The sequence below is a fragment of the Citrus clementina genome, unplaced genomic scaffold (genome assembly GCF_000493195.1).
Source record: "Citrus clementina cultivar Clemenules unplaced genomic scaffold, Citrus_clementina_v1.0 scaffold_5, whole genome shotgun sequence".
NCBI classification, from domain to species: Eukaryota; Viridiplantae; Streptophyta; class Magnoliopsida; order Sapindales; family Rutaceae; genus Citrus; species Citrus x clementina.
In genome coordinates this window covers 23025528-23038365 of record NW_006262201.1, presented here as the reverse complement: position 1 = coordinate 23038365, position 12838 = coordinate 23025528, and the positions used below count along the sequence as shown (strand labels likewise).

Sequence of the window (12838 nt, the reverse complement as noted above, 5' to 3'; positions counted from 1 at the left end):
GTCAACGAAAGACCAGCAGCTAAAGCTACGAAAACTCTACTAAGGCAAGTGCCTACTTCGGCTCGGTCAACGAATGACCAGCAGCTAAAGTTACGAAGATTCTACCAAGGCAAGTAAGTGCCTACTTCTGCTCGGTCAACGCAAGACCAGCAGCTAACTCTACAAGAAATCTACTAAAGCAAATGCCTACTTCGGCTCGGTCAACGAAGGACCAGCAGTTAATCCTACGAAAGGCAAAACTAAGATACAATCTATGAGCAAAAACCGGACAAGAAAGCAAATAAAGAGCATTTAAAAATCTTTTTATAAATGTTCAATTGTTTACAAAACAAATGCAAATCTAGAGTCTATACAAAAATAGGCTCAAAGCTTAGCAGAGTCAACGGCTCCAGCGGCTGAAGGATCAGCGAGCCCGGGAAGTGAGGGATCAGCAACATCAGGAGGTGGGAGATCAGCAATACCGGGAGGAGGAGGCATGGACCCTTGACCCATTTCGAAAGTGCGTCCCCCAGCATCCCCCTCTTCCACCCCACCCGAAGGAACCTCCACCCGATCCTGCTCACCCTGCTCCTTATCTCCCTGGCCGGCCCCAGCCATATATCTCTCCACCCCAGTCTCCAGCTTGCTCATATCGAGCTCGGGGTATTCTTCCGTGAGCACAGACATGATGCACTTATAGCTGAAAGCAACCCCGGAGTCATACTCAGCATCCAGCCGATCATCTACATCAGCAGATTTGCCTTTCTCTTCAGCCAGCTGGTCACTCAGGGATTTGATCTCTCCCTCAAGGGCGGTCCTCAGAGTATCTCTCTCACTTTGAGTAGCCTGAAGATCGGACTTCAGATCATTCAACTCGCCCTCAAGCTTGTAGGAAGTGGACTCAGCAACCGCAACTTTCTCCTCCAGCTCCATAATATGCTTGTTCAGCTCGGCTAGTTTCTCCCTGGAGCGGTCAGCAGATTCAGCTTTCCTTTTCAACTCCTGATTGTTAGCTTGAAGCTTCTTCTCATGACGCGCGGACCCGGTCTTGTAGCACGAGACCATTGTGGCCAGCCTAAAGGAGACTCTCTGAACAGAAGCAGCCAACTCGGAGAGGCTCATGCTCTCGATGTCCTTCACCATCTTAGGCCCAACCGATTTTTTATAATCCTTCTGATATGGACTCAGGTAATCACCTTGATCCCGAGATGGGAGAGGAGAAGATCGGTCCCCAGATTGCAAGCTGACCTCAGGACTCTTGTCCGAGGTTTTCTCCCCACCACTCTTACGAGGTGGAGGAGGAGGCAGAGCAGGAACAGGCGCCTTGGAAGGACCGACGGTAGGTTTCTTCGGAGGAGGAGGAGGGTTGCTGGAGCTGCTCGGGGCCCGACCACGCTTCCTGCTCATCGCGCTGAGGATCTTGTTATCCATTCCAGCGGCTATATCCACTAGGCCCGAACCGACCAAGTTTGTTGGAGACAGGAGGTCTTGGCAAGTAGAAGCGTTCACCAGAGCAGTTTCCACCTGAAGCAAGGGTCGATCTTCAAGCCCCCCGATCAAACCCCATGACTCTGAAATAACAAACAAGGTTAAAGAACCCAATAAGTGGCAGTTCGAAAAAGAATACAGGCAAAAAATGAACGACCTGGGGTGACAAACTGCGTTGGTAGGTAAAGATCACCACCCAACGAACGAAGTGCTGAACACCATTTTCCCCCAGCAAAGAAGAATTTGTTCTTCCAATTCTTGCACGAGGAGGGGAAACCGGTGATTGGCTTTCTCTTTGCAGAACTGGACATGAAGTAGTACCAGCCCGCCTCCCTTGGGCTGCTCCGCAGCTGATACAAATGCTTCACTTCAACAAGGGAAGGCTCCTCCAACCCGCACCTCTCCCACAACACAAACATAGCCGATAGAACCCTCCACCCGTTCGGGTGTAGCTGACCTGGGGCCAGGTGCATACCTCCCAATATCTTGGCAAAATAACGCTGAAGGGGCAGCCGAGCTCCTAGTTTAAAACTCTCTAGGTGCATCGTCACATACCCCTGCGGAGGCCGACTAGGAACGTCACCCTTCCCAGGGACTACAAGAAGAACATCGTTGGGGATGTTGTAGAGATTCCTAAGTTTAAATAGATCGGTGGGGGTGGTGGCACAAGCCATGAAATCAATAGGGTAGGAATCAGCCTCCACCCTATGGCCTAGTTTCCTTTTCTGAGCAGGTCTGCTTGGTCCGGAACCGCTTCCCTCACCATCACTAACTCCTTCAGGGACCCCAACCCCACCAGAACTGTGATTCTCACCAGAGCCCGACGCAGGTCCACCTCTATTCCCTACAAGCTCTAGTTCGGGGGAAGGAGAGATAACCAAAGGGCGTGGGTATTCAAGGGTATCCCTGCCATGGGAAGGACCTACACTACTGGAGGGGCCCAAGTAATCAGTGGGTATTGGCACATTGAGGCCTGAGTCCCCTGACTCTTCATCACCCTCATCAACAATTAACTTCCTCTTCCGATTCGACATACCGAAATCCCCAAAAGAAAACAGAGAAAACTCGAGTATATGGACACAAAGAAGGCAACACAGAACCCAATCAACAACAACCAGAGGAAAAGGTTAAAGACTATACCTGGAATAGACTGACACTGATAGCGCCGCCGTGACAGAGAAAACACCCGGCGAATGGATACTCCGGACGCTGGAAGTGTGAGCAAAGTTCAGAGAAAATTTGGTTGACGACGGAGAAACGAATAGCAAGATAATGATGACTCCAGTCTAGGGATTTGAAACGAAAAGGGGGAAATGGAAGCATTTCAGTGATGGGATATGCCAGCTCACCCCCCATATATCGAGGACGGATAGCCCGTCGTTTCAAATTTCAAATACGAAGAGTCTGGAGATGCCACATCACCAACCGTTACAAGAGGCCAGGTTAGAAGTAAGCCCAGATATGCTATGGGCAGGTTCACTTAGGCCCACGCTCAGGTCGGAGTCTCCTCAGTAGAGAAATGGTACATCAGGTCAGGCCCGTCTCAATAAAAAGAGGATCAGACGAGAAGCTCCCCGGGCTGGTGAGATTTGACCATCAGTTTCTACTCTTAACTCATTTCACTCGCCAGACCAGAAACTGGGGGACTGGTGTTGAGTACATAAAGGCACCAGGTCGGCCATGTTACTGGTTCCACCCCGGCACGGATCGTTCCAGCTATATGGTACGAGCAGAACACGGGGTTAAACAAGAGCCGACCCGAGATGAATGCGACCAGGAAAACATACCGACCATAAATATACGCCGAGCCGATACTCATCCCCAGGAAAGCGGGAACACGATCTCACAAAATCGCGGTAGTTGCGCTTCTCCCAGAGCGGTTGAAGGACACGCGAGATCCACGTTTGCCCACAATCTGGCAGTTAGAGTCCCATGAGGGGCTACCACCACCCGAAAAAGGAGGGATAAGGGGCAAACGAAAAACGTGGGACAAAGGGCGGCTATAAAAGAGAAAGACATCGAAGAAGACAGGACAGAAAAACTGAGAGAGGGGAAACGCTGCCAAATTGCAACCAGGCCATTTCCTTACAAATTTCTTAAATCCATATTACACTGTTTTCCCGTAAACACCTTGTGCTAACTTAGGCATCGGAGGGTTTACGCCGGCAAAACCACCGGCGTCTCTGATCCGTTTTTGCTGAACGCAGGTCTAGTGAGAGAGGGAAGGGCGATTCCAACCCCAGTGGTTCGAGTGACAGTTGATAACACAAACGTTGGTGACAGAATCTGGTCGGTCCAAGGGCGAGCAGATTTCAGCATAATGATTGGTTTGAAAGTCGGCAGCACTTTATGATCAGTAATCATGAGAGTTTAAGAACATTGAAGCTCAAGCTTGATTCTATGGCCATTTGCTCCGAGAAGTTGCAGCGCATCAATAACGTTGAATACTTATGTTTGGATAAGTTGCAAGGAATCAAGAATGTTGTTTTAGAATTGGACACTGAGGGCTTTTCACAATTGAAGCATCTCCATGTTCAAAATAATCCAGACTTCCTGTGTATCGTCGATTCAATGGAGAGAGAACCATGTGTCGCCTTTCCTCTTTTGGAGTCCCATACTCTTCAAAATTTGATCAATATGGAGAGGATATGTATTGATCGACTCAAAATAGAGTCCTTCAATGAACTCAAAACCATAAAAGTAGAAAATTGTGATGAGTTGAGTAATATCTTCTGGCTCTCTAGTAGTACAAAATGCCTTCCAAGACTGGAGAGGATTGCAGTTATCAATTGCAGCAGCATGGAAGAGATTTTTGCAACTGGAGGAGAAGCTGATGTTGATGTTGATGGGAAGATAGAGTTTGGTCAATTAAGATCTTTGAGTCTGGGAAAGCTTCCAAAGGTTACAAGGTTTTGCGGTGAAGTGAAGACTTCTTCCACATCACCAAACAGACAAGAGTCGCAAGAGGAATTGACAGCCAGTTCCAACGAGATCAGTTCGGAAACGTCAACTCTGCTTTTCAACGAGAAGGTACGTAGGCTAATGCTTCTTTTTTTTTTTTAGTTCTATCATGCACTGGCATTTGAAAAAAAAAAGTCTCATACACTCGCTAATTAAGCTCTTAATTAAGTGCTTCTTATATGGATATTGTGTCAAAACAAGTGCTTTCCATACGGATATTGGATCTAAAGAGAAAATTATCTTCAGGTAGTGTTGCCAAATTTGGAGGCTTTGGAGCTGAATGCTATTAATGTCGACGAGATTTTGCATGACAATCAACTTGCGGCTTTCAAAGTTTGACACGATTGATAGTGTGGGGCTGTGACAAATTAAAATACATATTTTCAGCTTCTATGATCCAAAGCCTTGAGCACCTCCAACACCTGGAGATACGGATATGTATGGGTTTACAAGAGATCATCTCCAAAGACAGAGCAGATCAAGTGACCCCATATTTTGTCTTTCCACAAGTGACCACTCTGAATCTCGAAGGTCTACCAGAACTCAGATGTTTATACCCTGGAATGCATACTTCAGAATGGCCAGCACTAAAAAACATTGGAGGCCTGTAATTGTGATAAAATAACGTTGTCCCAGAATAACGAGAATGATCAATTTGGTATTCCGGCACAACAACCCCTGTTCTCGTTCAAGAAGGTATGAAACCAAATTTTAGATTTTTTTTATCAATTATATTTGTTGTTCCTCACTCACAGATCAGGAGGTTTAATAAATACCTATATGGAGTTTGTTTCTAGTGGGAATGCCCTTATTTTTTACTTTCTTCATGCGGAGAAGCTTTCAAATCCCACGGTTTAAGAGCGTGTGTGTATATATATATATATATATATATATATAATCATTCTCAGGTGTGGGGGTCCGTATTTTTTTTTAATGTGGACACGCTTTTAAACCGTGCGGTTTAAGAGAGTTAGTTTTTAAATAAATTATGAAGCCATGCGGTTTTAAAGAGTTAAAAACTAACTCTTTTAAACCAGGGGATCTAAAAACTGGTCCACATGAAAAAAAAAAATGAGAATGTCTGCACTAGAGAAGGAATATACATACATATATATATATATATTAGTTGGATCATTGAAAACTTTGATTACACAATGAATTTTGCCAGTCTTGAAATGAAACAGCATATTTAAAAGAAGAGATTGTTTTCAGCAAACTGACTACGTTGTCCCTGTTTGATTTAGATAGTCTCACAAGCTTCTCCTCTGGCAATTACGCCTTCAAATTCCCATCTTTGGAATATCTTACTGTGATTGGTTGTCCGAAGATGAAGATTTTCACCAAAGGAGAATCAATCACGCCTCCGAGAGTAAACGTCTGGTACGGAATGAGTGATGACAAACTGCGTTGGTCTAATAATGACCTTAACACAACCATACAACAATTACATCAACAAAATGTTAGAATATTTGTTATTGATGAGTGAATTTTTTATCACGTTTATATATGAGAATCTTATTAAATTCCTTGAAAATTCATTAATCATTAGTTTTAATTTCATAATATGAATTTCAATTTAAATTGATGAATGCGAATTTTATTTTCAGCTGTTGGAGGGGTCGTCTCGTTACTTGTCCCAGTACTGATCTCATACGCGTTTAGTACTGGGCGAGCTGTCAATTTGAAGAATAAGGTCCCAGGTATTTTATTTTTAGAATGAAATCCCTTGAAAATATCATCCAAAGTGACAACATTTTCATGGAAAGCCTTCAGATCTTTTTTTTTTTTTTTCTCTCCCCTGCTTTAATCGAGGGGTTTGTCAAATTTAGTTTTTAAATGAGAATACTTTTTATGGGCCATTTCACATTGAGAAATTAGTTTTTTCTAAAGTGATGACAGTAAAAACATATGAATTATTATATGAAAATTGTAGAAAATAAATATTTTTTCTAGTTCATGCTCAATGTCGTGCTCTATAATTGCAGAATTCCCAAGTGATGAAGAAGATTGAGGTCACTCCTCTGTGTTCGCAGCATCAGAAATAAGAGCTGTTTTTCTGTGAAACTTGTGCTCCGTCCTTTGAAGTTAAGTTTACATGCTGAGGTTATTCACTTTAAGTCATCAGCAGCTTTGAAAGTGTTTCATGAACCCTACGTTGTGTTTCTTTCATTTGACTATCTTAAGCTCAAAAACGATGTATCAATTTACCATTGGTGTGTACTGCTTCTCGTAATATATGCAATAAATTTCCAGTTAAGTTTACAACTAATCAATAATTAAAATAAACTAAAATCAAAATTTACTGAAATTAGAATAGAGAATAGAAATAAGAATAAATTATTTATTTTAATTGAATGAATTATAATCATAATAAACTATATTGTTATTGATATGTTTACTTATTTTTTAATAGTAACGAGAATAAGTTAGATTATTATAAATTTCCAGTTTATAAATTTTTGGGAAAAGGACATAGAGACCCCCAACGTTTGAATAAGGGACACAAAACCCCCTAATGTTTCAAAAAAGACACTGAGACCCCCATTTGTTAACAGTAAATTATAATTTTACCATTATACCCTTATAGCATATTAAAAAATAATTGTTCATTGTTCAATTTATTCCTATATTATTAATAAAATTATGAATATAACTTCATTATCCAATTTTTCCATTTAATTTTTGTCAAATTTTCTCTTCAAACTAAATAAATTTAATCCATTACTCAAGAATAAAAATAAATTAAATTGATTACTAATATAATAAAAATAACATATATTTAATATAAAAATAACATATATTAAATTAAAATAAATTTAATTTATATATGGAGAATTGTTATTTTTAAGAAATTATCAATTTAATTTATATATAAGAATTAATAAGAAATAACATATGGAGAATTGTTATTTTTATTATATTAATAATCAATTTAACATAACCCTCGTAACTCTGAGTTTGCTCCGGTGGAGTTTTTGAGATCTATGGGTTTCATCTTTGGTTTCGGCTTCGTCGACAAATATCTCACAAACATTTTGAAGAGGATTCAGGTCGCTCTTCTGTGCAGCCTCTGGAATAAGAGCTCTGTCGCTGTTGAAAAGTTTACATGCTGAGGGGCTTCCATCTTCACCGTGTCACTACAAGGTTAAGGCAGCTAGGGTTGTGACGGAGAAGGATCATTCCCTGATTTTGGCTGCTTCAAGTTGTTGGGTTTAGTGAACCAAGTTGTGTACAGGATTTGCTTATGAGGGCCCATGTGATTGCAGACGAGCCTGAGCTTTTGCCCGTCAATCCACCCGCTCTAGCCTGCTGAAAATGTAAAACAACTACTAGTATTATGGTCAGTGATCGCGGTCAGATCGATTGGATTAATTATAATTACAGATCAAACGGTTGAAATTCAATTTAACAGATACACACACCTTGACGCGTTCCCAAGTTTCTGCAACGGTGAGAGGACCGTCTTCCTTGACTATGTCAAACATAACCCTCGTAATTGTCTGAATTTGCTCCGGTGGAGTTTTGAGCTTTATGGGCTTCATCTTTGGTTTTGGCTTCGTCGACAAATATCTTTCTGCCTTCAAGCAACAACACAACTCCCACTCTAAATGTATTTTATACACTCTCAAACGCACCGTTTTGATTTTTGTTGATTTTTTTTTTTTTTGACAGGCATGGCTTTTCTTTTTAAGCCTTTCCTTTTATCTTTTATAGCCATCTTCCATATTATTAGGAGGAGTCGTTTTCACTATTTTTAAGAAATTTTGATCACATTAAACTTTTGATCTGAGTTCATAACAAAAATCAAAACAGCCCATGAGATCAAGATTATGATGAATCAAATTGAACTCCCAACACGGTAGTTCATAAAATATGCTTTTCTTCTTCCAAGTAATCTTATCATTTCTCTCATTTTATTCATTCTCCTCTTTTCAAGTCTTCAATCTTATACTCAGTAAGTATATTAAACTGCTTTTTCACTTCAGATCCAGACAACCGAGAATGTGCTGGTCCCTACTCTCTAGTTTTATCAAAAGACACTATATTTTGGAAACCTATGATTTGTTGGTAAAAATCGACGGTGACCCACGTGACAAAATTTTCTACTATGTATCAACCAATTAGATCTAGTGTTTTGTTGGCAAACAAGACATGCTTATTTACCTTTAATACTCCACCCAGACAAGTTGGCAATGCTAGAAAGTCACTGATAGTCCATAACAATGCTGCGTGTAACTTGAACATTTGATTACGTGATGCATTGTATCATTCCAACCATATCATCATCAGCCACTTTCCTTATAACGAAATATAGATTACAACACTTCTTAAAAGGATATTAAATTCTTGTACCACCAACAACATTCTCAAATGCAAAATCTATAAATTTTTCATCCCCATCAGTATATGACTTGGATATCTATTTGGCAAACCAACCCAACACTTGTCCATGACTATCTCCTTTTAATGCGCTACAAAAATTAGTTAAGTAAATCATTTTAGTTCTTCATTTCTACTACTAAACAATATATTTTCGTGTGTGCACAGTTTTGCAATATAATAAAAAGATCATTTTACAATTTTATGGTTAATTTCATTAGAATTTACATATATGAAAGCAAGCAAAGCCACAAGAATCAGAGAAAAAGATGTGAAAATCAAAGTATATATACAACAATAATTAATGTAAAAAACAGTTTCCAATACCTTCTGTAAAGAAACATCCTCGCCAAGTGCTGGGAACTTCACTTCGCCATCAATTACAGATATATAAAGCCTGTAACCTAGAAACAAAAAATTAGGTCAGCAAGTCCTGAAACATATTTATAAACCAACATTGGAGATAGCACTCCATTTACAAACAAAATTACAAGCTCAAAACCAAGGTCAGCTCAGCAAAATCATCACCAATTACATTCATCCAACTCAGCTCCTACACTATCCCCAATATATCCAACATTCCCTTCATATTTACAAAAGGTAAGTAATCCTACATATCCCACTCAAGAATGCATAAGTTTCTTCAATCTCAAGTACCTAAAGTTTTCTTCCACGTTTATAAAAATTTCGGCACCATCTCCCTATAATTCTCCAAGCACACGACATAGCTATATAAGTGTTTATGCGTTATGCCAAAACAACACATGACACCCATTCACCTAGTACGTACCCAGAGAACACGAGGAGCAGCTACTGAAAAACCCATTTTTACGTGGGAAAAAACTTCAGCTACTAGCTACCAGAGTGAACTATGCATTCCCAAACTGTCCAAGCCTGGACAATTCAAGAATTATTAATAGACATATGATCCTCACTATCATCCAAAGATGACACTAATAAAAACATGTGTCTATTAATAATTTCTTAAACAAGTCTAAGCTTTCAATGCACGTATCAAAAGTTTAAAATTGAATCTGAAATTTGAATAACACATAAATATCATAAATCTCTTCAATTTATTCCTGATGCAATGTAGCATTATTTCACATATCATTTCTTTAGCAAAACCATAAAAAATACAAACGATAAATACATGCAGATTATGTTTACTGAGCAATAAGTTTTAAGTCATTCATGTTGAAATACTTCTTCCTATTCTTTCAACATATAACTAGCACGTACACACAATTAACAAATTAAAAAAAACCTGGTGGTGAATCTTGCAAAATCTTCCTATTTGTGTTTTTTATTTTTATTTTTTGGGGTGGGGGGCACTATGAATCTTGCAAGTCCTCGGGAGGCCATGTTAAGACAAGGCCAGCTTACTATTTGGGTATGAAAGATAAAACCTTTTATTTCCTTCTCAGAATAAAAAGAACATTGACAGTGTTAAAAAAAATCTAGAGGATTTCAGGCCTCCAGATCCTTACAAATCAAGGATATTAAAAAAATTTACTCATAGGAGATAGGTTAATGCTCATTTGTATCTTGTTAGAAGAAATTGATCCAAAGCCTCAGTTTTAATTAGCTTCATATAGCCAATGATTAGGTGTTTAAAAACCAATGAATATTTTTATAAGAAATCAACAATATTGTTGAAAGAAAAACCAAATAAAAATAATAAAGCCAATGAATAGATCAAGGCTCTTTATGGTCTAATAACTAATCAAACTAAGTTGTGGGCAAAGGCGAATATGTTTGTTTGGTCGATAATAAGCTCAACAAATCACTAATAATCACCTAATCACTATTCCTTATGCTATGCAATATAATGGCCTGGGTAATGGCGCCAAGGCAGACAATAACTAGCTAGCCAGTTATGATAGTTGATTAACTTAACCTACTGGAAATCTGAAGACCAAAACGAAGAAGCTTTGCCTAGAACTAGAATAGGAACATTCATACCCAAAACTAATATACACGATTAAGAAACTTGATTATATGTATATTTCTGTTGGCCACACTGAAAGAGAATTTTCAAAAGATGCTAAGGTACACCAAATCCCACTATTTCATACTCATAAACACAAAAAACCAAGGAAAAAATTAATGACTATATAAAATAAAATCGGTCATAGGACATTGAGATTAGGACAACTTGATTTGTATACCGTAAAATAACTATATCTGCATAGTGAACTATATTTCTGTTAGAACTCTGAAGTTTTCTATTAAATTTTTTTCTCTGTTAGGTAAACCACTTAACTGAAATGCTTTAGCCAATATTGAAAATCATAGACATAAAAGTATTAATGGGCTCATTCAAATGAAATGAGCATTGTTTCACACATCCTTTAGGTTTTTAAGTCATTTAGAAGTCATTCATGTTAAAAAAAAAATTCATATACTTTCAATATAATTAGTACATACACAATTAATTAATTAAATAAATCTGTTTCAGCTAGTATAGGAACTTAATTAATCAAAGCTAGTAGTTATAGCTAGGACTTGAACGAGGCACCTTTCAAAGTTCAAGAAGAGCATATGAACAGAATGAAAGCACTTTGTAGAAATGGTAATGATGCTTTACATCTGCATGCTCTTACACAATATGAACTTTCAATTATTCAAGAACATAACACTACTCCGAGCTCTTATTCTACAAGTCAATTCAGTTTGTAGATGCACGCCATTGCAAAAACTTTTGTATTATAATTTCTGAAAATACAACGTAACATTATTAATGTAGAATCAGCAATGTATATAACTTATCAGACAATATAACAAGCATTTGGTGAGCATACAAGATAAACTAAAACAAGTTATCCAGAAAATGAAACTAAAACCCAAGCTCCGCTATTCATTGTAGAAGCTTTAAACATAAAATTAAATTAAATCTAATTGCAAAACATTAGAATGGATGTTGAAATTAAAGCTAAATTCAATAGTAATTCAAATGAATCCATTTGAACTTTGTAAATTCCGCAGAACAAAATTAATTTGAGTGAGCAAACTCACCAATGGAACAAGAACACAGGGGCTTCAACTTGTAGGAATAAAAAAATATTGCTGGCGGGACAAAAATTGACAATAACGGCTACAATACGAATTAAAAAAAATCAAAATCTATAATTACAAGCTAAGTAAGAGAAGAAACTCATAATCACAAGCTTACCTAAAAAGATGAAGGGAGAATACAATGAAGAAGAAGATGGCCGGCGTTTTACGCCGTTCGCTGGCAACCAGTTATGTTTACGATGGTGGCCAGCAACACGGAGTCCAGCGAATAGTTTTCTAACTGGAAATAAATTTAAAATTCTAAAATATTAGTATACCGAACGGCTCTTCACCGTCACGCGGTTCGTAACATATGTGACAGCAGTGTGGCCGTCACATAAAGGGTAACAAAAGCAACTCGGGGTTATGCGTAATGGCTGCTTTTGCATTCACAGTAGGGGTCACATATACCCTATTTTCTTGTAGTACATGGTAAATTCTATTAGTACATGGTAAATTCTATTTGAAAATTGCTTAGTATTTTAGATTTGTACGAAATCATTTTTGTGTGCTCGTTGGATAATAATATATAATAAATTAAATTTTTAGTGTAATTTTCACAATATTGTATTAAAAATATGTCTCGATGAAAGGTTTTGAAATCGTTTTGATTGATCATAATTGATATTTCGACAGTTGAAAAAGATGCCAGAGAAAATTTGATTATCTTAAGAAATGAGTGCATGAGCTATGAAATCAACCATACCATAAAATCAAATTTTATCGTGTCGTCCTTCCTGGTTCAAATTTATGGAAACAATAATCAAATGCACCCATGAACTAGTATATTCCGACATATGTACCATCAAATTTTTCCTATATCATACTTATATATGTATATTGAAATTTTAATAACAACAATTGGGCCAAGCGTATGTTGGTACTTGAAGATTTATAAGCTCCATCCTTGAAAAAATAAGGCTTGACTGTTCTCAATCTAATTCTTTTGTTTTAAGTTCTTAATTAAGCTTCT

General features: G+C 38.2%; 1 protein-coding gene across 1 annotated transcript; it reads right to left on the bottom strand.

The window, feature by feature from the left end:
* Positions 1-363: 363 nt before the first annotated feature.
* LOC112098037 lies at positions 364-2501 on the bottom strand. The gene is made up of 2 exons (XM_024183637.1): positions 1625-2501; positions 364-1550 (listed from the first exon to the last, which is right to left on the bottom strand). The coding sequence occupies exons 1-2, from the start codon at positions 2499-2501 to the stop codon at positions 364-366; spliced, it is 2064 nt and encodes a 687-aa protein (XP_024039405.1).
* Between the last annotated feature and the right edge of the window lie 10337 nt (positions 2502-12838).